Here is a 24819-nt window from a genome sequence, read left to right as displayed (position 1 = left end):
TTTTAATACTATAACTTCATCAATTTAATCAAGGTTTATGTTTTTTTTATATATTTTTATTAGATGATAGGTTCACGTTCACCTGATGTTTTCAAATTAATCATTCAACATAAAATTAGACTCCTTTTTATCAATTCGAACTAAGTTTCAACCTATTCTTTTTAATTGTTAAGTTCTAATCATCAAATAGTGTATCAAGATTTAATTTTAATTTCTTTTTTTTTTGTACTATTTAATTTTAATTTCTAATACCTTAATTTAGTTTCACTAAATAGATTAATTAACCAATTGGTTTAAATTAATTTTTATTTTTGGTACTATTTAATTTTAATTTCTTTTATTTTATTTTGTCTAAATTAATTTTTAGCTAGTTATAATTTAAGTTACTCCCATAAATAAATCCTTTTTAATTTGTGTCCCCCCAATTTAAATTTAATTAACTAGTTTGGACTATATTAAAAAAATGATTTAACCTAGGTTTCATAAATTTGGTATATTTTTAAATTATTACCATGTTTTAATTATTGAAAAATAACTATAATATGGCTACTTTATTTCGACCACTAGATAGTGATTTTTGATAAACAATCAATAAATTATATATTTAGATTTTTTCTTATTTTCTTCTAATGTTTCCCCAAAAGTTTATTTAATTGAATAAAAAATAGTAATTTATGGTTTTCTTTTATTTATCGGGTTTCAATCGCTAGATAGCAATTATAAAATGATCAGATTATCCAAATTATTGAATAATGATCCAGATAAATAAAAGAAAATCATATTATATATATATATATATATATATATATTATCAATTTTATCGAAACGATATTTAATCAATAAATAAAATAATTTAAGGTTTCTTCTGTTAATTCAGATCATTATATAACGATCCTATTACGTCACTATTTTCACAATTATTAGTGATTTTGATAAATATGCTATAATAATTGGTAAAACCACACATTATTGATTCAATCATTTACATGTAAAGGGAAAGGGATCCAGCTCAATCAACAAAACAAACCAACAACAAATCTTAACAATGACTCAAAAGTCTCAGAAAAATCTTTACAACAAGTAGACTCAACCTCTTTCAATTAAAATTGTCTTAGTTCTACACTTTATTTCAATTGTCAATTCCAAGTTTTTTCAATTCAATTTCTATATCTGTAATCCTTCAATTTCGATTATTCAAACATTTCCTTTTATTCTCAATTTCAAATTCGACATTGTTTCCTTCAATTAATCTCGATATCCGTATATATAATTGACGAATTTTATGCTTTTTTCATCCTTTAAACTTTCACACAATCTTTTGATTTAGAAATGAGATTTCCAATTTTTATAAGTTTTCAACAAACTTTCTGGCACGCTCGTAATCCAATTCACTTAAAAAATACGCTAAACACTACCATAAACAAATCCTTTTTTAATTTGTTTCTCCTAATTTAAATCTATTTAATTAGTTTTGACTAAATTGAAAAAAATGATTTTAACTTTGGTTCCGTGAATTTAGTATATTTTTAAATTATTATCAAGTTTTAATTATTGAAAAATAACTATAATATGACCGTTTTGTTTCGGCCACTAGACAGTGATTTCGACAAATGAATGATAAATAATCAATAAATCATATATTTACATTTTTTCTTATTTTCTTCTTAATTTAAAAAAAAATAGTAATTTTATGATTTTCTATTATTTATCAGGTTTCATAGCCGGTGATAGGTACCACAATCACCAACCATCGGTAACTTCAGGTACTTTTAAATTCTAAATTGAAGGTTAGGAGACAAAACGTGAAATTGATTAAAGATGGGGCACCATAAGTGCAATGTTCCTTCCCATTATAATTTGAGAAGTTAGTGAAATAAGGCCAAGAGAAATTAGGAATTTACACATAAGTATAAAAAAAGCTCCTCACTTTATCCTTTCAAAGTCCCTCTTCTATCTCGCTTCAGAAAAATGGCTTCAACATGTGCTTTCGCAGCTCGCGCCACTAATCTAAATGGACTAAGTGACTGGAAAAGGCGTGACCTTGCTTCGTCTCCTCTGGGTAACTATTTTCTTTTTCCTAATTAACAATGTTTTCACAAAAGATTGATTGTTATTATGATAATTAGCCTAAATTTAGACATTTTTTGTGTTTTATGTTGGAGGATGAATTGCCATCAATTGATCTAATTTGTGTTAGAATCTGATTGATCACCAAGCGAAGGAAATATTTTACAAATTTCTGGTAAAATTTTGGGAAACTTCGTTTTTTATCATCTATATCTGTCAAGGGAACTGAGTATTAGGTATCCTTTTCTTGGAGACAAATATGGGTTGTGCATGAAATTTGAAGGTGATTGATAGGTAGATTAAGAGACCCAGTAAATGCAATTATCTCTTGTTGGATTGCATATGAGCTGTGCATATTTTGCTATACCTCTTCATGTACGGCCATTTGCTTCAATTGATGAAGCTCATCAAAACTGACAAATGTAAATATGAATATTCGATGGAACTAACTAATTTGTGAACTGAGTGACATGTTTTCTGAAAATCTTTAGTGCATTAGCATCACCTTAACTTGTTATTATCTGCAGGAAAAGGTTCTCCAAATTTTGCATTAACAAACAAAAGGATAATTCCTTTATTTTCTTGGTGATGTTGGTTTGTTTTCTCTTCCTTCTTTGCATATTGGAACTACCTTATTTCTTCTCATGATTACTATACTATTGCATTTTTATTTGCAATTTATTCTCCTAATTGAATTAGATAAGTTCTTGTTTTTCCCCCATTTTTGTGGAATACTTGTAGGAACTTGTTAACTGGGTAAAAATTTAAGGAGTTTTTGCTCTCTGAGTTTATTAGTAACTGTTTTATTTACTGTGTCACTCATGATTTGTCTTGTGTATATGTTCAGACTTTGGAGTTAGGTTCTTTCTAGTTTTACCTGCTTTTTGCCCCGCTTCATTTATCTTTTTTAGCTAAAGAAAATGATAGTAAAATATTTTAGCCGTAGAATTCATCAGACTATACTATTAGGTGGACATGTCATTACTCATTACGTTATCTTTCTATGTTTTTATTTATGACATTTTGATCTCTGTTTTACTTAATTTCTTGTCATTTCTTTCAGGCAACCTGAATTTAAATGCAAATTCAGTTGGTAAGCAGTTCCTTTCGTGGTCTGGTTATGGGAAATCTGCACATAGTAATGGATCTCTATGTGTGCATGGTTTATTTGGAGGGAAAAAGGACAATAATGACAAAAATGATGATGCACCATCAAAGGTCAAAAGTACAACCTTTTCTTGTAGTGATTTTATATGGAGAACTTGACTTTAAGCATCTTTTTATCCAAATATTTTAGATTGAGTGCTAAATTGTGTCTTTAGTTTCAATTTTGCAGTTTTCAGTTGTTTATGCGAGTGTATTTTAGTAATATATTAGAAAAGGAAAAAGAACTCGAAAGATTGTGACTTTGAGCTCAATTGTTTTATAGAAATAAACATGGTTAATGTTTAGAATTTTGAGTACAGATACCCATTTGTGTTACTTTGGAGCAACAAAATGAGAATCTAATGTGGCATAGACAACCATAGTTGACTTGAAAGTCCATTATGAAAGGTCAAACGTAGACTTTGGGTTCAATAAGTTAAAAATTACTCTTCTGATGTATAAGAAATTAACACCAGAAAAATAATAATCCATTTATAGACAAACTGCTAAATACCAAATAGGTATTTGAATAACTGAGATAGTGAAATATAATTTGAATTTAAATATGATGTTATGTAATTTGTGCATATTGCACACTGGAGAGAGTTATCGTTTTCGTATGAACTGGTAATAATTATGGCTAATAATTATAACATCAATAACTATTTTATGTACTTAATTTTAACTTGAAATAATTTGATTCGATTATGTGTTAAATATTGCAATTATTGAAGTTAATGAGCTAAATAGCCTGTTCAAATACCATCTTAAGCCCTTCCGTTATAATATTCCTGTTGCTGTTGACTGGACAGTTTAGGAAACTTTCATAGCCAGATTCATCCGTGCATGCTAAAATGATCCAGTTTCTGCAGCTATTTTCTTTTGCTAGGATGGAAGTGCTAATAGTTTATATGTAGACAAGTTCGTCACCCTTTTTTTGTGTACAAGTACAATATTTTGCATGAAATACACTAATAGAGATCTTTGTTCTTATTTCATTATCTGAGACTAACGTTGTGCCTGATAGTTGATTTTAGGCAGGAATTCTTGGAAACATGCAGAATTTATATGAGACTGTTAAAAAGGCCCAGATGGTTGTCCAAGTTGAGGCAGTTAGGGTGCAAAAAGAACTTGCTGTGTATGTCTTATTTACCCTAAATCATTTTTATATGAAACTCTTAGTTTGGCAAATGTTTGATTACGTACTTTGTCCCATATTGTTTTGTGTCTTGCAGAGCAGAATTTGATGGTTATTGTGAAGGTGAGCTCATTAAGGTATGGTATTATGAGTATTCTCTACGTATTTCTGCAAAAGTGTGCTCCACGGAGGGCATACATAGACATATCTTAATGTTGAATTTATGTTTCTTTTGGTGCGTAGATGTGTTTGTGTGTATGCATAAGTCCTTGCAAGCATGCATTTGCATTTCTAGCATTTAAATACAATTTGTTATTGTCCGAGTGGACAATGATAGTCTGATGTTTGCTATTGTCGTGTCAAATTTGCTCCTAGTTTTAGCCTTTGATTGTGCTGGAGAGGAAGCAACGAATGGTTATGATTTATTTAATGATCAAATGATTATGTAATATCATAAATACTTATTGAATACTTTTGCCACAAGCACCAATCTAGCAAAATAAATCACATTTGATATAAAAATTAACCCATAAAAAAAATAAAAGAGAAGTATAATCATAATAACAATCTTAAACTTGAGAGAAATAAGAGAGCTTTTTTCATTTTAAAAGCCTGAAGAAGATAAACCATCAAAGTTTAAGAATTTAATGTGATATGGTCGGTGCACGATAAATCAGTTAAAATATTGGTTAATGCATGGGTTACCTTACAAGTTTCTGAGGCTTCCAATTTCCCAGACATGAGAACTCTTTAAAATTAAAGGTTATGTGCTTCTTACTGTGAGGTACATGTTATAAATATCTAAAAGAGGCAAAATATATCGTTAGAAAATGATTGAAAATCTTAATCAATAAATTAGAAGAATGAAAGCAAAATGCCACAACTAGAAAAATCTAATACAACATGACACATGTGCCTAGTTTTCTTCAATATTATCTTTCTCTGGTTGCCTTTCATCTTTACGCTTTTGGAAATTTCTAGATCTGTTTCGGGAGTAAAATATGTAGTTGTCAACATATCCCAGAGGAAGTATCAGTCTCTTTATTGCATCTGAAACTTTGAATTTTGATGTCAATTTAAAGGTAACATTATCTGGAAATCAACAACCTATACGCACAGAGATCACAGAGGCTGCAATGGACTTAGGTGCAGAAGTGAGTACAGAAAGTTTATCTGATTCTTTTTGAATTTTGCATTTTCTTTTGTTTGGTTATTATTTGAGATATTGCCATATCATTTGATCTAGTTCCCTTGTAATATAAATGACTGCATATGCTCCTGCTATGATTAAGAAGGTTTGATGAAAAAATTGTCTATACATGTTCTGTTCACTCTTGATACACATTGTTTAAGCTTAACATGAATTGTACAAGAAAAGCACTAAAGTAATGATGTGCTTAAAATCTCTAGATTGTTAATTCGAAAGCGATACTGTCTCTCTGAACAAAAGGGACCAATTGATAGAAACTCAAAACACACAGAGACAGTAAAACAGAGAAATAGAATCGTATTGATAGTCTTTCTATGCAAAACTAAAGATTAGGAACCACAGTTTAGTAATGGAAGAACAAAGATAAAATAGAGCAGAGCCTAAACTCAGATTCCCTAGAGCAGAGCCTAAACTCTAGCCCTTACAGCTCATATCCTAAATTGCAAACTAGGATGAATACCCTATACTTATGCCAAGCTTCTATAGCTCGTTCTCTATCATCTCCTGTACAATATGTCTATTTTTCAGTTAGGTCCTGTCCTAATTTCTGTGAAATGGAAAATTGAAATGTATACTTCATGTAATCAGCATATAGTATTGAGTATTTGTAATATTTAATTGTTTTGATAGCATAAAATGGTTAGGGTAGAGAAATACTTGGAGTAACATTCCCAAATTGTTTGTTGTTAGTTGAAGCAAAGGGTAAATAGTCTTTTATTCTAGACTTTCTGTTTCGTCCTTGACTCTAGAACAGCTCCTCTTCTATTTATTGATCTATTTATTTTTTGGGTTCGGAGGGACCAGAAAAAAGAGAGAAGAAAAGGGCATATTTCTTGAAATAGAATTTGTGGTCAATGATGATTAATGAGAATAATAAGATTTGCTTGATGATCTTGTATAAATTATGGCGTCTTGCACGAGCAGAAGCTTTCACTTTTAGTGAATGAAGCATACAAGGATGCACACCAAAAAAGTGTCCAGGTATAATTTTACATGTGCATTGATTGAAGCTCTTTATTCTTTTCCCTTTTTGCTTGCACTAAAATGTTGGCTTCATTGTTTTTTAGGCCATGAAAGAAAGGATGAGTGATCTTGCTCAGAGCTTAGGAATGCCACCAGGCCTCTGAGGGATTAAAGTAAGACATTGTTTGGAATGAATCATTTGAAAGCAATTGAATTCAGTTCCTTTAAAATCCTTTCAAACGTAAGTTTCCAAACATGTGTTAAAGTTTGTTTTGCAGTACATACTGACTTGAATTCAATTACTCGTTGGATGTACAGGAATCCGGCAATCTTTGTTGTTATCCTACAAGATGAAGATACTCTGCTCTTCCTGAAGCCCGAGAAGAAAATAGAGAAGAAAAAGATGGTTGATAAACGAGTAGAACTGAGTAGCAGCTAAACTGAGGTAGATAACCGAATGCTTTTCTCATCATTTTGGTTTAGGAGGACAAGCACAAGTCACATTGTATTGAGTAAATGGCAATGCTTTGACATTTGAACTATGATCTAGTTATACAGTATATTTCCTTTACTTTTTGGACTACTTATGCTTGATAGAATTGTCGAAATCCTTGACCGTCCAAGGTGGTCGTGAACCGCTAGGATGCAATTGAACTTGATTTAACATGCTCACCTATATTTGATCTTCGCATTAGAGATTCAAGATAATAAATCTTCCAAGGAAATATGGTTTTATTATAGCCATCTGAGATAGAATAACAATGTGATTGTACGTGGTCGAATGAATGATTTTATGCTGCCCTGCCCTAGCAAGATGCTTCACCCATCTTTTTTGGTATGGGGATAGGGTTTATAGATTGCTCCATAAAACCTTATTTGAAGCAAAAATAATTGCTCATAATCAAGCAAACATCTTTGTATTGTTTCTCTCTTTTAAGTGTCAAGATCTCGGTAGTTGTTTTCCGGCCAAGAATGATCTGAAAAGAGTAAAAGCTCTCTTTGGTTGAAACAATGGAACTTCATGCCCAGCTCCTCTCACTGTTGCAAAGGTTAACCCATTGTACACTTCTGTCCATCCTCCAACCTATTAAAAAACCAAAAAACTATATCGAAATTGATCCAAAAAATAGAAAAAAAAACTGAAATTGTAGATTGATTTTTCAAGACGATTAAAAAAATAGAAAGACGATTAAAAAAAGACGGTCGGCAGTGAGAAAAAAAATATAAAGAGTAGAAAACATGTATACCTGCTTGCCGGAGTACCATGGATACCACCGAGTTTTAACAGTGAGATTGAGGTGGCTCAGGGAAAATCTGGTGGCTGTTACGGGAACTACTGAGTCTGTGTCGCCGCTGCATCAAATGAAGTAACATGGTGTCTTTAACCACTTAAGCAAACATTCACAATTTGAAGATATAATCAAATCAAATCAATTTCTTGGGTACACATTCACAAAATGTTGATGAAAAATTTCAGATTTAAAAGTCTAACCACTTAGTAAGTGAATTGATGTATACATATATAATATATGGTAGTTCAAAATTTGTTACCTGAAAATCCAAATTCTTAAACCAGCAGCAATCAGCTCCTTGTATGTAGGTAACATAGAATATTCTGAATCCTTCCAGTTCTTTATAAGAATGTCACTGCTCACCCATAAACATCACAAATTATCATCAGAAATTAGAAGGCAAAACACATCACGAAGCCCTGGAATTTTCATCTATTGCGATTGTACGTGCTCCAAATTCCGCATGACCGGTGTTTTAGGCTGTAGATTAAGAGTACTTTTGATACGGTGGAGCACAAAAATAACTGATTGGATATTTTATGAATCAACTAATAGATTTGTCGCAATTGTGCTACATTTATGACAATTGCGCAATTGTGCTACATTTATGACAATTGCAACGAAATTGTTTGAGCTTCCAACCACGGGATGCGTTTTGCCAATTAATTAGAATGGTTGAATTGAAAATCAGAAACAGTTGATCATACCTGCAGGCAGTCCATTTGTAAGGAATTCTTGTAATGTTAGCATGTAATGCTTGCTGAACTTGAGGTGTGTTAAAATATTTCTCTGCATAATTCTCAGTGCAAGGATCATAACCAGAAAATATCCTTCTGCTGAAAAGTGTATTCTTAAGCCTTAATAAAGGCTTAATTAGACTTGAATTATTAGGAGGCTGCTGCTGCTGTTTCGTACATGCTGGTGTGTATATGCTGTATTGATCTATGTTCCCAAATTCATGATTAATTGCATAACTCACTGAATCATCACATTTTTCAGATGTTTTATTATCTTCTTTGAAATCACAGTTGTCGATAATCGATCGATATGTCTCGTCTGATATCATTGAATGGCTCCACCAGTATGTCACTGTTCCTATGCTATCATAGTAGCTATCTGTCACACCATTTCCAACCTGCATGCATTCGTAAATATCACGATCACCAAAAATTCTGTCAGTGATGGCTTAAATTCCGCCGGTAAACAATTCATACGTGAATGGCTCATAGGTATGCACCACTGACAAAAATCTGAATCCGGTCGGAGACATCACTAACACATTAATCTGAGATTCTGACCATGGCTTGTCGAGATCATCGACGAAATCCCCGGCTATCTTACCAACAGGATTAATTGATTTATTAGCTATTCGATATATAAAAATCTACTTACAATGAATCCTTTGAGATTGATTATGGGATGCGGAGAGGCTTTATTATAATCATGAATTTTCTTTGCCAACTGCGGAACATAATGGCCTAAATACATATAAAAACAAATATAAGAATATATGATTAAACTAATTACGTGATAAAAAAATTAGGGATATCGTGATTAAACTAATCATGAATTTTATCCTTATTTAATGAAACGGCCAAATATTATCATTATGATAAGGAACTCTAGTTTAGTTGTAACTTTTCCAAGTAAATACGGACGAATCAAATGTTGTCAGTAATTACAGAGAGATTTTTGAATGAAAAAGTAGTAAAAAATAGATTTTTGGATCAAATGTTGTTGATATTTATATGAGTATACATACCTGCATAACTTTCACCAGCAATGTAGAAATCTCTATATTTGTATTGAGGAAATCTTGAAAACCATCTGATGAGAAAAATTAGAGCATCCTGAGCTGTGTCACAAAATATTTCAACTTATATTATATATTTTGATTAGTTAATGTAGCTTCTCTATATTTATAGGCAAACGCATATTTAAGCTCGCGATTTTTCCAAATTTTTTTTCTATTAAGTCCCTAATCTTTTAAATAACTACATTAAACATCCAAAGCTATTAGCAAGGGACTCAATGTACCTGTTCTTTTGTCGCCAGAATTTTGAAGATCAGAGGTGGTATTTGTATATGAGAATCCCACACCAGCTGGTGACTCCAGGAACAGTATATTTGCTTCTGTATGTATAACAATTTAATAATTAATTTAATCAACTTGAAAAATAAATAAAAGAAATAGATAAAATATTGAATTAGGATACTAATTATTGGTTATTTAATTTAATTTACCTGTGTTCCAGGAATGTTTATTGAGATAAAGAGATGAACCAGTTTTGTTAATCCTATATGGTCCAATTTCTTCTGATGCTCCGTAAGCCACGGATGAACACCCTGGTCCTGTTTATTGTCACGAATCAAAATTAAATAAATCCGATTACTCGATTTGAGGTTGATGATCAAGTGTTATTCAAATAATTTAAGACCCGAACTCGAAATATCATTTTAAAAAAAGGGTGAAGGCTAACCATGCAAAAAAAGAGGACAGGAATTATGTAAAAGTAGGAAAATATGGGCACAAATCCAATTGAATGGCTGGACTGTAGATGCATCATGTGCAGTGTAGCAGAGACTACTGCTGCTTCATGCTAGTCAAAAAGTTTCTTTGAGTATCCATTTGAATAAACCTTTTCTTGTTTTATCAGAACAAAAAATATTCTTTTACTAGTATGGATCATCAAATAAAAATATAAATATAATTCAATATATCACATCATTAAAGTCAACATGTCATATCAACAAAGTCAATACATAACACCGTTCAGATATCCACGCCATTCTCCTATATGTCACTTGTTTGGGAGGTCTTATAGAATCGTCAAATAAATGTCAAACCAATTCATTTAAATTTTTCATTAGATATGAGTAAGATCAATTTTACTTGGAAATATTAGGATTAAATTTATGTCCGAAAACGTTAAATTTGGTCCTTATAAAAAAAACTAACTAGGGATTGTTATGATCGTAATTACTAGAAAAAGGTCCTCAATTTTAGGGTCTGAAAAATCATAGTCATCATAACCATGTTCTTATTCTGAATGCGCATGCTTCAAAGAAGAAAGAAAGGGAAAAGAAAGAAGTAATTTTTCCTATCTAAAGTCAAAAGCATAAAATAAAATATAAATGGAAAATTAATTAGAAAAAGTTAGTTCGCTTTATGGTTGTTCTTTTTACTCATCATGATAAACAATAAGACAAAAGGCAGACCAAAACAAAATTAATAGTAATAATTTATAATGTCATTTTTGAGGAATTTGAGGTATTTCCAGACAAGGAACGAATAGTCTCTGTTACATAAGCAACAAAAAACCTGTATCTGATACACGAGACAACTATCTTGTTTTTTCTTTCCATAAATAATACAAAAAGCATCTATTTAACTTTTGTTAATTAAGTTTCTAATCTTCTAATAATTTGGTATATTTACCTCTTAATCAATTATATTCTTACATATTATATAGACAAATTAAATGTGAAACATTAAATAGAGTAAAAAGTGTTACTGATTTCATCTGCGTCTACTTACAAGAAAAATTGTTATCTACTACGTAATTAAAAAAAAAAACTTGTCCGTTAATACATGACAGGTATATTTCTGCCATAAATCACTGACAATGCCGTTAGTAAATATTATCTGTATGAAAATTTTCCTATAAATTAATTGTTTTTCCTATAAGTTTGTTGGAAATCAAAATAATACATACATATATAAATCTTTCTCATTTTTTGCTTTCGGTTGTCTAAACTAAAAACACCTTATTAATTACTTTCTACAAAAAGAAAAAGAAAAAAAAACCCCAAGAAAGATTCAGCTCGATCACGTCACCTCACATCACACGTTGTGCGCCGGCCATCACAGCCGCCACAATGATTGGTGAAGAGAGGTAGAGACGTGCAGAGTTCGACATGAGGTGAATGAGCTAAATAGATGTTTTCCAAGATTTTCCTTTCCTTTCATTTTTGCAAAAAAGCAATTGTTTTTAGTTTCATTATTATTATTTTGAATTCCTATAAACATTAGGTAAGAGTTGAAATTAATTTGTAGAATAACTTCATACGGACAATAATTTTTAACGGAATTGTCAGGAATCTTCCCGCCATGTATGACCGACACAATATACTTTTTATTCTTTAATAGATTCCATATGATATCACGAGAGAACTTATCTGTCGGTAAATACGTCTTTTTTACAAATATACATTTTGTTATAGATTTCCGTAGCGCATTATCATTTTTCTTATATATCACATCACTAAAGTCAACATATCACCTTGAGAAAAGTTATTTAAGCCGTTAATTAATGAATTCATTATTTTACTAACGGTATAAAACATATATCTCTTTTACTAAAAAAAAAAAAAATACTAAATTTATGTATTGTAAATGTGCACAAATACATAGTTTTTGTTTAATTTTACCTTTATTTTCAGCTTGATGATGACATTTACTTTAATTAATTAAAAAGAATACTATAACAGTAAATTTGAATTACATACATATACATTAAACCTCATCTTCATATGAATGAATGTAAATTTATGGAATTTGTAATGAATTGAACAATAAGAAAAGAAATAAAAAGAGAAGAAATTTAACTGACCTCCATTAAGCCAAAGAAGAAGAGGTTTATGAGAAGGAGAAGAAGAAGCTTCAGTAAACCAGTAAAACAATGCACGACCATGTTTGTAATTTACAGTAACATATCCAGAATACTGTGAAAATTTCACAGAGGGTTGACCAGGAAGAACTGAGATGCGATCTAGTTCTTGTTCTTGTTCTTTGGTCAAACCAAAAATTGTCTTAATTGAAGACAATAAGTAAATATTTAAGACAAGTAAAAATAAGAAATGAGTTCCCATTTTGGAATACCCTGAAGAAGAGAATAGGAGGAGAAGATGTGAAGAAGAAGAAGAGAAGGAGATGGAGATGGGTGTAATTAATGGCAGGTGCAGCAGCCAGGCAGGCATTAGTAGCTACGACATTAGTGCAAGTGGACCACAGCTAGCTAGCTAATTTTACTGCTTTGTTTTGAGAGAGAAAGATAAAGTTTAGGGTGAGTGAGCAAACATCCACCAGAATTTGGGTATCATAAATGCACTTTGCTCTTCTATATTAATTCTAACCAACAACTCACTCACGAAAATAGTGTTGTTTCAAAAATATTGAGTAACGGACCAAAATTTATTGGAATATTTTTCTTCAATGTTTGATTATAATATTGTAAAACGAAATAAAAAAAATAGTGGGTGATTATAGAATATGGTTAAATGTACTGTTGGTCACCGAATTTTTACGGTTATCTCAAAATGTTTACTCAATTTCAATTTGTGTCAATAAAATCATTCAATTTTGTATTTTGTCTCAATAAAGTCGTTTCGACGATTTCAAGAGAAAATAGACACCAGAAAAATATAGCTTCCACATTAACAATAATCAACTTTCACCGCTGATCGAAACAACACGTGGTTGCCACCTAGATGACATGTGGCTTCTACCTAGCTGATCGAAACAACATTTGTCAGGTAGGTGGAAGCCACATGTCGTTTTGCCCAGCTATGTGAGAACCACGTGTCATTTCAATCATCGATGAAAGTTGACTAGTGCTAATGTGGAAACTACATTATATTTTCGGTGTCTTTGCTTTTAAAATTGCTAGAGTGGCTTTATTGAGACAAAATTCAAAATTGAATGATTTTATCAAGACAATTTGAAGTTGAGTAACCATTTTGAAACAACCATGAAAATTAAGTAACCAATGCATTTGGAGAATATGATTCTAAAAGTTCAGGAAAATGTTTTACTCTTTTCATAAGGGTAAATAATCACGTCACTTTCTTTATATATTTTTCTATTGACTAACCTAAAAAATTTCATCGGACTTATTTTTATTTTTATAACAATATCCTATTATTTATTCTCTTAAAATTTCATTTCTTATTTTCTTTGTTATTTATATTTATACTTATATTTCTTATTTTCCATTTCATTGACTTATTTTTCAAAAATTTAGGGGTGCAATACAAAGACTTCCTAATAGACCACTCATCTTAGTACTACTATTGTCCAAACATATTTAACTTTAGACTTTTTGTGAGATCTGGTGCATTAATGTTGACCTATTATCCTTTGCGCTCTTCTCCCATATATGGAATGTCCTTGAGATGATTAGCCAAACTCTTGCTCTTGATGATCATATCATCAACATACTCTTTTATGTTCTTTCTTATTCGATCTTTTAAGATGGTATTCATAAGCCTCTGATAGGTTGCCCTGTTATTCTTCAAACCAAAGGGCATCACTCAACAACAATAGGTAGCACTGTGAGTGATGAGGAGGATATTTTCCTCATCTACCAGATCCATGCAATTTGGTGATATCCGGACCTTATATTTGTATAGGAATATCACTCATGTCCTATGATGGAATCCACCATTTGATCGATGTTTGGTAATGGATACCAATCATTAAGACACACATTGTTGAGGTCTGTGAAATGGATGTACATTTGAGATGATCTGTTTGGCTTTTGTACCAGGACCACATTGGCTACCCACCTTAGGTAATTCATTTTCAACAACTTCATCACCCCCATTCTCTACCACCTGCTATCTATACAGAGCTTGATTACTTTTCTTTTGCACCATAGGTTTGATGGAAGGATATATGTTGAGCTTGTGAGTGATGATATTCAAATATATTCCCTCGATGTCTTCTCACTTCTAGGAAAAAAATGCTCGCTCCTCTTTTAAGAGTTATTGGTCTTATGTTTTACCTTCTCATTAAGTTTTTTTGCAATCCGAATAACTCGTCCATCCTCTATGGTGATGGTTTCAATCTCGCCCGTTGGCTCAGAATGGGGGGGAGCGGGTTCTTCCTCCCAATCCTTTTCACCTCCCTTCTACTCGCCCATTAGCTCTAGGATTTCTTGTGAATCCCCCATAGACATTGCCTCTTTTCACTTTTTTGGGATTCGCAAGGCCATATGTCCATATTGATACAATGGCATCTTATTATGGCAAGAATGATCTTCCCATTATGATGTTGTAAATCAGAGTCATGTATACTATGTTGAACTCGCAATCTGCAAACCACTTATAATCACCATCCACGAACTCACAACTCATGTTGAATCTTCCTTATTTGGGCACTTTTTGTTCTCCTAGCCTCGTTAGAGGTACCTATAAAGGACTTACCCTTCTGGATCTAACTTTTATCCTTCGAATGACACTTTTAAAAATGAGATTTATCGAGCTCCCAATGTCTATCAAAATTCTCTTAATAGTATAGCCTTCCACTCTTGCTTGGATGGACAGAGCATCACTATGTGTGTCTACTATGGGTTTGAGGGAGGCAAAGTATTGATTTAAGGAGTTATACCATTCATGAGCAATTTCCTCGCTTTTTGAAACCTTTGCCTTTTTGGTTGGAGGTTGTGATTCAGATTCTGTGTTTGTCGCTGGTGATTTCCTTAGTTCATTTTCTTCCTCTATCTTGCTATTGGCTAGAAGATCTTTCTTTGATTATGTTGAAGTAACGTTCTTTTCTAAACAACCTAACAAAATCATCATGATTTCTCAAATCCACTCTCAACATACCAATGGTAACTTTCGGAATTTTTTTTATAGAATTTAGGATTACTTCAATAAAGATCCGGCTAGAGGATTTCTTTCAAATCCTACACAAAGGAGTTGGTCAGCTTCTAGTGAGGGATCCTTAAACGTTCAAGTCAATTCTGATCTAAGAATGCAATATCAATAGATCAAGTTGTTGGTCCCGTGTGATTAGTTCCAAGGGGGGGTTAGGAACTAATGTAACTTTTTCGCTTATTAATCTTGCTGACTTGATAATTTTAGTGAGTTTATTAACTCAGCTTTGGTCAGCTTGGCCGATCTTAGTGTGAGACAGCTTTAGTCAGATGTTGACTAAGATTGTTTCACTTGTGAGTTGGAAATTGACACTTTTATGGTCAGCTTCCAACTCAGCACTCTAATTTTACTCAATGTCAGCTTTAAACAGTTTATATGCTGAGTAAGTAAAACAAGCAACACATGCATACATATATATATATATTAAGAGAGTTAGAAATTACTCAGTATGACTTATCCTGGTTCGGCCTCTCCGCCTACGTCCAGTCCCCAGACTCCTCCGGGCTTTTAGAATCCAATACTGAGCTCTTTAAAGGTAGAGCACAAACCGGTTACAAGGCAGTTGAATATGCAAGAGTACCTTCCCCTATTCGTCTACTCAACTCCTACTAAGTGCTACAACCCAGCACCTAGATTTCTCTACCACTGAGTACCTAATACCGAGTACTCAGCACAACACTCTCAATATTACAATTGAAAACAAACTTGTTCTTTTTCAGATAAAGAACACTTTAGATAATTACAGACAATCAATCTAGCATTTACACAAGGAATAGAAAGTTGGTGTAAGATCTCTTTCTTGTTTTTGAGTGCTTTGAATTTGTATCTTTCTCACTTGTATTTTCTGTATCAATCGGCAATGATCCAAGAGGATTGCTTGTCCTTTTATAGTTGTATTTTGAGGATCAAATGTTTTGAATTTGATTTGTCCGTTGAATCCAAAACGGCTCTTTTGGGGGACAAACTTCTGGTCAGCTTCAGATATGCAGGTGTTAGACAAGGTGCCGAACGGCCTCGCCCGGGCGGACCGGGGGGTGGACACCTCATGGCGACGTAAGCGGCGATTGGCGCCGAAAGCAACCAATCGTGGAATCAAGCTGCTCGGTAGGACCGGAGCTCGGAGTATGGAAGAGTCGCCACCCACGAATGGGAAAATGAACACCGATCCCTTGTGGGAGACCGGTGAGGGTTCGGGAAACTTAGGTACGAGCCGAGAAGGCTAGCTCCTTTCCGGAGAAAGGCTACTAGGCACCCCGATATCGCCCGGTTATGAACCACCGGCCTCCTACTCAGCGTGTTAGGCGATAACGGACTAATCGCATATTTCTTTAAGTTTAAAATTCATTTGAAACCTTTTCTTTCTAACTTTGAAAACCGTTTTGAGCATGTTATAAGCCATTTTAGTAAAGAATCACCCATTTTGCATAAATTTAAAGTATACAGGAGTGAGAGGGGGAGAAAAGAGAATTGATTTATTAACAGTGTGATTTTATGCTTTAGACTATACACTAACTCTAAGCTAATCTCACTCCCCAAAAAACGAGTTTATTTACATGGTTTGTACCTTAATCGTCGTTGGAACGATTTAGGTACGTTTCAAAACCCCGTTAATTTACATGACATCGACTCGAATCGCCGTTGGAACGACTCGAGCGTTTGAAAACGTTTGAACAAGAAGTTTTAACCAAAAACGTGATTAAGCATACAAGTTCATTCATTTTGTATAAAACTGTTTAGTTAGGAAAACGATTCAAAACTTCATTATTTACAATGAAAACGATTTTAATTACAATGTTCGCTTAATCCGTCATTGGAACGAATTAAGGTTTTAAAACGTGATATTTTTAGAAAGCGATTTAAAACGACGAAAAACCTTTTTATTTACATTAAGAATCTCTAAAAAACTCTTTAGTTTAAATAATCAAATTGAAGTCTCTTTTTTTGTGGTTTATTTCCCTTTTTTCACTCAATTGAACCTTTACTTATCATAATCACAACAAATTAAATCACAATTACCAAACAAAACCCATTTAAAATATACATATAAATGTCTAAAGAATAAAAAAGGAATATATACATATATATACCTTTTTAGTAAAAGATGGTGATTACACCTATAGATTAAAAATAAGGTAAAAACATAATATGTATTATAGTTATTGATATATGCTAATAAAAAGGAAAATAACACTAAGTATAGTATACTTTTTATCCTAATTCAAAACATGTAAAAATAATGAATAAAGTTCATGAATGAGAAAATAACATTTAACCCCAAATTAGTTTTTACACAATAGCTATATGGAAATTAACCCACCTAAAAGTACATCCCAATATCAATACCCAAAATAATATCTAATAACCCAAAAGCATTTATAAATCATCCCAAATGGGCCAAGCAAATGATCTACAAAAATAATAATTAGATATAGCTTAAATGGACTTAAAGAAAACCTATATATACATATATATATTTTTACAAAGTTAGATTAATATAAATAATACCCAAACACAAAATGAGTAAATATATAATAGATAATTATTAGTCATATACCCCAAAATGATTTTAATAAAATAATTACATAATTACATATACATATATTAGGGATCAAATATCAAAAAGTTAAGAAAAAAGGGTTAAAAGGGCATTTTTCCCGAATTCCAGCAGCTTTACCGACGGAAAATCCGTTGGTAAACCGCCTTTACCGACAGAAAAAGTGAAATTACAGAAACAGCTCTTAACAGTTTCCAGATTTATTCAAAAGCTTTAGATCTAATCTATTCTATCATTTTTGGCCTCCGAACTACCCGAATCGGGTCATAGTCTATAACGGAAACTCCCAAAACGATGTTTTATTTTAAAACGTTAATTAAAACATTTTCTAAATCTAGATCTACAACGTTTTAGTCCCGAACTACCCCTAAATGGGGTCACGGTTCGTATTGGGACATAAAACGAGGTTTTTATTTTAGATCCAAACTCAAGTGTTTGTAGAATGAAAGAAGAAAATTAATTTGACAAGTTTAAGCAATAAAAGTGCAAATAAAAGAGTAAAGGAGTAGATCTAAACAATAAAAACGTAATAAAGAATGAAATGGAAGAGTAAACGGGTCTAGTTCCTCGGATTATTACCTCTCAATCGGTAATGGAGATGCCAAATCAAGTCGATTGATAGTGTTTTGAGTCGGGTTTTTTGGGTTTTTGGGCGAATTCGGATCTCATCGAATTTCTCCATTGGTTCGGGTTTTTTCTTCCTCCCTTATGCCTTGGGACTCCATCCTATTTATAGGCATATGGAGCCCCAAACATAATTTATTTTTGGCTCCAAGCCAACTTGGAGCCAAAGGTAAGCTAGATGGCTTTATTGTTATGATTATTATTATTATCATTATCATTATTATTTCATTTTTTCATTTTTTTATTTTTTTTATTTTTTAAATAAAAGCTAGCAAATGCACTTGGCATTCGGCCAAGTGCATTTGCTGCACTTGGCCGAATGCCAAGTGCATGGAGGGCTGGGCCGCGGGCCGTCCAACGGCCCGTGACGTAAATACCGGCCCCGACGGGACCGCTTTTATATATACTAAAAAAAATAAATAAGTTTAACTAAATAAAATACATCTAAAAACAACCAAAATCAATAACGATTGATTTTCGTCAAAACCGATTTTATTAGCAAAAATTGATCCTTTTACAAAACCATATATATATATATATATATATTTTTTGGATTGCTCGAATACCAAAATAAAACCCTCTATCATCCCGAGATTTTATTAATAATAAAATTAGTAAGAAAAGGGTGTGAAATACCCCGAACTCGGCGAGATGATTTAAGATTTCACTCGCGGAACCGATTCGCCCGTCATCTCGATTCGATTTTCGAATTCGATCAAACCGGTCTCCACGGTTCCTTCGAACAACGTTTTTTTCATTATTATTTTTATTGACTCATCATTTATTTCAATCGACTGATTTGGATCCCTTTTTATAATTTTTCTTCATTGGTCCTCCGACCCCGGTGTCTACAGTTGCCCCTACTTTCTATTTTTGACATTGACGTGTGTGCTTTTTGAAAAAAAAAAAACTTTTTCATGAATGCAACACATGCAATGCGAAATATATTAAAGTAAAAGACACCTATAGAGTGGGAGGAGAAATACATGATCTCCATGTCGCAAGTTCCTATCTTGTCTTTAATCTTCACTTTGGCTGTCTCGTCCTTGCCTCTGAATCGGCTGCCGGCGAACGCTCCTTCTGGGGCCCCTAGTCTCTAAATCGACCGCAGGTAAAATGACTCTTTCTAGCAACCCTAGTCTAAATCGACCGCATGTAAATGGCTTTTTCTAGCGATCCTAGTCTAAATCGACCGTTGGTAAATAGCTTTTTCTAGCGACCCTAGTCTAAATCGACCGCAGGTAAATGGCTTTTTCTAACGACCCTAGTCTTTATCTCGACCGCAGGTAAAGTTGCTTGTTCTAGCGACCCTAGTCTTTATCTCGACCGCAGGTAAAGTTGCTTTTTCTAGCGACCCTAGTCTTAATCGACCGCAGGTAAATGGCTTTTTCTAGCGACCCTAGTCTTCACATCGACCGTAGGTAAAGTTGCTTTTTCTAGCGACCCTAGTCTTTATCTCGACCGCAGGTAAAGTTGCTTTTTCTAGCGACCCTAGTCTTTATCTCGACCGCAGGTAAAGTTGCTTTTTCTAGCGACCCTAGTCTTTATCTCGACCGCAGGTACTCTTTCGTTTTGAAATTAATCATTCAATCCTAATCTCCACATCGATCGCAGGTGTCCTTTCGTTTGCGTATCTCCACATCCATCGTTCGACCCTAATCTCTACATCGATCGCAGACGTTTTCATGTATTGCAGACCTCCAAATCGAACATCCGACCCTAATCTATACATCGATCGCAGGCGTCCTTTCGTTTGCATATCTCCAAATCCATCGTTCGACCCTAATCTCTACATCGATCGCAGGCGTTTCCTTGTATTGCAGATCTCCAAATCGAACATCTGACCCTAATCTATACATCGATCGCAGGCGTTTGCTTGTTTTGCATATCTCCAAATTAACCATTCGACCTTAATCTCTACATCGATCGCAGGTGCTCTTCGTTGATGATAGCTGGTGTTTATCACTCGTCCGAGAGTTGGAATTGAGACCTCGTCCAAGAGGTTTTGACCGCAGTCGCTTTGATATTTGAGCTTTATCACTCGTCCGAGAGTTTGTGACTGCAGTCGCTTCATGCCGTAGACTGGAGTCCGTAGCGGGGCCTGTGCCCATTGATAATGCCGTAGACCGCAGTCCGTAGCGGGGCCTGTGCCCATTGATAATGCCATAGATCGCAATCCGTAGCAGGGCCTGTGTCCATTGATAATGCCGTAGACCGCAGTCCGTAGCAGGGCCTGTGCCCATTGATGATGCCATAGACCGCAGTCCGTAGCGGGGCCTGTGCCCATTGATAATGTCGTAGACCGCAGTCCGTAGCGGGGCCTGTGCCCATAGATCGAATCCTAATTTGCCTATCGAAGCCTACCTAGACTTGCACAAATTTCGTGGAGCTATCCAAGTATTTCTGCGTGCGGCTTGACTTAAGTTACGCCCATCATCTGGTGAGTATTGTATAACCTAGTGTAGTGATATGTATGCACATGATTATGAATGAATGTATATATATTTTCTCTTTTTTTTTTCTTTCTCCTTTTTTACATTGCTTCCCTCCTATTTTTCTTTACAGGGAGGCCTCCATTCTATGGGCCAAAGAGTACAGGAGGGCGTGGCGTCCGGGCGAGGAGAGTCACTACAGAATGATGACGCTCAGATCATACATCGTTATCGAGAGATGGAGGATGAGTGCTCCAGCTGGGAGGAGCGAGGCCGGGCAACCGAGGAGAGGAGCCGTGTGGATATAGAGGTCCAGCGAGCTACTGAGGAGAGTTTGCGGATTGCGGTAAAGGGTCATCGGGTTGCCGATGATGCCTTAGCCGAGGAGTGGGCACCTTACTTCAGAGGCTTTGATTCTCTTGAGGGCTTTTGGGACTTTGGGGTTCCTCCTCCTTGATAGTCCCGTCGTTGTTTTGGTTTACGACTTTATTAGTACTACCGTGATGTATAGTGGGTATATGTCAAAAAGATGTTTGTGTAGGCTTTTTATTTGGTGGTGGGGAAAAGAAATGTATAACTCATGACTTGTAATACCATGCATTCCGTCGATCATAATCATTTCAAACATTCTCTTCGAATATATTCATGCCTTTATTTATTTACAAGCAACAGAAATACTTAGCCACTTACACATTATTTCCATAATTGCTCAAGATATAACTACTGTTACCAGGACCCGCCTTTTTTCGGTTTTCAGGTCCCAGCGATTTTTCAACTCTCCTTTTATTATCTCGGAATTTTCAAATGAGCGCCCTCTTGGGTTTTCACTCATTGGGATGTCCCTTATTGTTGCATAGGTCGCCCTTTGCGGGTTTTCAACCTATCGAGAATTTTTATTTCTTTATTTCTTTTTTCTTTTTTTTTACGAAAAGTATTTCTTAAGCCTATCCAGATTGGTAGGTTCGGAGAACTCCATGCCGTCCATAGTAGCAAGCTTCACCGCCCCCTTGCTCAGGATCTTCCTCACGAAGAACGGTCCTTCCCAGTTTGGCCTAAACTTGCCCCTAGGGTTAGTGTGCGTCATTCGGATCTGTTTCAGCACCATATCCCCTTCTTTGATAAGGCTGGCCTTGACCTTTTTGTTGAAGGCCCGGGCCATCCTTCTTTGATATAACTGCACATGGTAAAGAGCCTCCATCCTTTTCTCGTCCACCAACGCCAACTGTTCATATCGCTTCTTCACCCATTCCATCTCGGGAATCTCTGCTTCTACTGCGATTCTCAACGATCGCTTTTCAACCTCAATTGGGAGAACGGCCTCTGCCCCATATACCAAAGAGAACGGTGTTGCCCCAGTAGATGTTCTAACCGTCGTGCGATAAGCCCATAAAGCGAGCGGAAGTTGCTCGTTCCAATTCTGATGAGACTCCACTGTCTTTACGAGAATCCTCTTAAGGTTCTTATTTGCGGCTTCTACTACCCCATTAGCTTGCAGACAGTATGGAGAAGATCTATGATGCTCGATATTGTACTCATGGGAAAGACTTTTTACTTCTCCTTGAAACTGGACCCCATTGCCCGTGATCATGTGATGAGGCACCCCGAACCTGGTGATTAGATGCTTTTCAATAAACTTCCTCATCTGCTTTGATCCCAGCTTACTAAACGATTCTGCCTCTACCCACTTGGTGCGGTAATTAATGGCAACTGCGATGAACTTGTGTCCATTAGATGCATTAAGCCTCACCTCGCTGACGATATCGATGCCCCAAGCTGCAAACGGCCAAACGGGTGCCAACATGTGTAGTTCCATAGCTGGCAGGTGGTTATAATCCCCGTTGATTTGACAACCATGGCATTTCTTCATATATTCGTTTCAATCTCTTTCCATGGTGAGCCAATAGAAGCATTGCCTTACGATTTTCTTTGCTAATACTGCTCCTCCCATATTGGCTCCACAAATTCCTGAGTGTACCGACTCCATTGCCTCACGGGCTTCTCCCTCGTCCAAGCATCTCAATTGTAATCCATCGGTGTGCCTTTTGTAAAGCAAATTATTGTGGATGACGAACTGATGAGCTAACCTCCTGATCACAGCCTGATCCCTAAGTTCTGATTCTGCTGGATAAGTCCCGTTTTTCATGAAATTCACAATGTCGAAGTACCAAGGCTTCTCGTCTACTCCTAACAACATTACATCTTCATAGCACGGTTTGTGGGACCTTTTTAGCACCAAAGGCTTTGAGGCAAGATTCCGTGGATTATCCCACACCGACACCAAGGTGGCCAAAGCATCCGCTGCTTGGTTCTATGCTCGGGGAATGTGATAAAAGCGGCACTCGCTGAATCTCTGTGCCAACCCCTCCAGCTGGTCTAGGTATGGGCGCAACCTTTCTTCCCTTACTTCCCAGTTTCCTTGTGCTTGTTTGATAATCAGCTTTGAGTCGCCCCAGATTTCAACGCACGATGCTCCCAATGGTGCTAAAGACTCTAACCCGTAGACGCACGCTTCATACTCGGCCGTATTATTAGTGAGAGGGAACGATAACTTCTTTTCCATTGGGATCCTTTCTCCTTCTGGCGAGATAAGTAACACTCCTACCCTTGCTCCACTTAAATTAACTGCGACGTCGAAGAACATTTTCCACGGTATAACCTCTATGGCGCTCAAATTCTCGTCGGGGAAATCATAGTTCGTCTCCTCTTCTTCCGCACTTAGGGGCTAATTGGCCAGAAATTTTGCTACGGCTCTCCCCTTGATAACCTTCTTCGTTACATATTCGATGTCGAATTCTGACAGAAGTAACAACCATCGGGCCAGCTTTCCGATTAAGGATGGAGTTCGGTACAGATACTTCCCGGGATCCATCCGGGAAATAATGATCACTTTGTAAGACTGAAAATAGTGTCACAGCTTCTTCGTTAGGCATACTACTGCCACGCATGTCTTTTCGATCATATTATACTTAAGCTCGTATTCCAGGAACTTCTTACTCAGATAATACACCGTATGCTCCACACCGGTGTCCCCTTCCTGGGCCAACATTGCTCCAATGGATCGCTCCTCGATCGCTACAAAGAGGAGAAGTGGTTTTCCGAGTTTAGGCAGCCTCAAAACCGGTGGATTAGTCAAATAGGTCCGGACACTTTCCAACGCTTGCTGGCACTTATCGTTCCAAACCGTGGGTTGATATTTCCGTAGCAGCTTAAAGATTGGTTCGCAGATTGTGGTGAGTCATGTTATGAATCGACTGATATACTGAACCTGCCCCAGGAATCCTCTCACTTCTTTCTCATTCTTCGGTGCCGGCATTCTTGTATGGCTTTCACTTTATCGGGATCCACCTCAATCCCCTTGTTACTGATTATGTAGCCTAGGATTTTCCCCGACGACATGCCAAAGAAGCACTTCTTCGGGTTCAACCTTAGCTTGAATTCTGCGATTTGGGCCAAAAACTTCTCAAGTGCTACGAAGTGCCCTTCTCTTGTATCCGAATTGACCATCATGTCATCCACATAGACCTCCACTTCTTTGTGTATCATCCACCTCTTTGTGTATCATGTCGTGGAACAGTGCCGTAGCCATTTGCTGATAAGTTGCCCCGGCGTTTTTTTTAACCAAATGGCACTACTCTATAGCAACATGTCCCCCACTCAGTAGTGAACGAGGTCTTTGCTTTGTACTTCTCGGCAATCTGAACCTGCATATAGCCCATGAAGCTATCCACATTCAT

The 24819-nt window shown here is 35.3% G+C and overlaps 2 protein-coding genes across 3 annotated transcripts; one reads left to right on the top strand and one right to left on the bottom strand.

Annotated features, from left to right (window-relative positions):
* Window positions 1-1869: 1869 nt before the first annotated feature.
* Window positions 1870-7095, top strand: LOC136202505 (nucleoid-associated protein At4g30620, chloroplastic-like). 2 transcript variants are annotated; one of them, XR_010674460.1, is made up of 8 exons: window positions 1870-2059; window positions 3131-3285; window positions 4251-4351; window positions 4449-4488; window positions 5434-5505; window positions 6486-6542; window positions 6629-6765; window positions 6843-7095. XR_010674460.1 is itself a non-coding variant. In XM_065993171.1 (8 exons), the coding sequence occupies exons 1-7, from the start codon at window positions 1969-1971 to the stop codon at window positions 6686-6688; spliced, it is 576 nt and encodes a 191-aa protein (XP_065849243.1). In that variant the 5' UTR covers window positions 1873-1968; the 3' UTR covers window positions 6689-6697; window positions 6843-7095. The 2 variants fall into 2 exon arrangements, 1 of the variants encoding a protein (XP_065849243.1); XM_065993171.1 differs by having other exon boundaries at window positions 1873-2059; window positions 6629-6697.
* Window positions 7096-7235: 140 nt separating this feature from the next.
* On the bottom strand, window positions 7236-12829 carry LOC136202504 (serine carboxypeptidase 24-like). Its single transcript, XM_065993170.1, has 9 exons — window positions 12430-12829; window positions 10061-10168; window positions 9854-9949; window positions 9579-9671; window positions 9209-9294; window positions 8524-8951; window positions 8076-8171; window positions 7772-7877; window positions 7236-7608 (listed from the first exon to the last, which is right to left on the bottom strand). The coding sequence occupies exons 1-9, from the start codon at window positions 12794-12796 to the stop codon at window positions 7465-7467; spliced, it is 1524 nt and encodes a 507-aa protein (XP_065849242.1). The 5' UTR covers window positions 12797-12829; the 3' UTR covers window positions 7236-7464.
* Window positions 12830-24819: the final 11990 nt, after the last annotated feature.

The sequence above is a fragment of the Euphorbia lathyris genome, chromosome 8 (genome assembly GCF_963576675.1).
Source record: "Euphorbia lathyris chromosome 8, ddEupLath1.1, whole genome shotgun sequence".
Lineage (NCBI taxonomy): Eukaryota > Viridiplantae > Streptophyta > Magnoliopsida > Malpighiales > Euphorbiaceae > Euphorbia > Euphorbia lathyris.
This window is presented reverse-complemented; position numbering and strand designations above follow the sequence as displayed.

What these genes read in the sequence shown, in the direction of transcription:
- LOC136202505 (XM_065993171.1), top strand. Translation starts at nt 1,969, where the DNA reads ATGGCTTCAACATGTGCTTTCGCAGCTCGCGCCACTAATCTAAATGGA. An exon ending in GTGCAAAAAGAACTTGCTGT is followed by an intron (nt 4,352 to 4,448) that starts GTATGTCTTATT and finishes TGTGTCTTGCAG; the next exon opens with AGCAGAATTTGATGGTTATT. An exon ending in GTGAAGGTGAGCTCATTAAG is followed by an intron (nt 4,489 to 5,433) that starts GTATGGTATTAT and finishes GTCAATTTAAAG; the next exon opens with GTAACATTATCTGGAAATCA.
- LOC136202504 (XM_065993170.1), bottom strand. Translation starts at nt 12,796, where the DNA reads ATGCCTGCCTGGCTGCTGCACCTGCCATTAATTACACCCATCTCCATC. An exon ending in TTCTGGCGACAAAAGAACAG is followed by an intron (nt 9,672 to 9,853) that starts GTACATTGAGTC and finishes TTTGTGACACAG; the next exon opens with CTCAGGATGCTCTAATTTTT. An exon ending in TTAAGAATTTGGATTTTCAG is followed by an intron (nt 7,878 to 8,075) that starts GTAACAAATTTT and finishes CATTTGATGCAG; the next exon opens with CGGCGACACAGACTCAGTAG.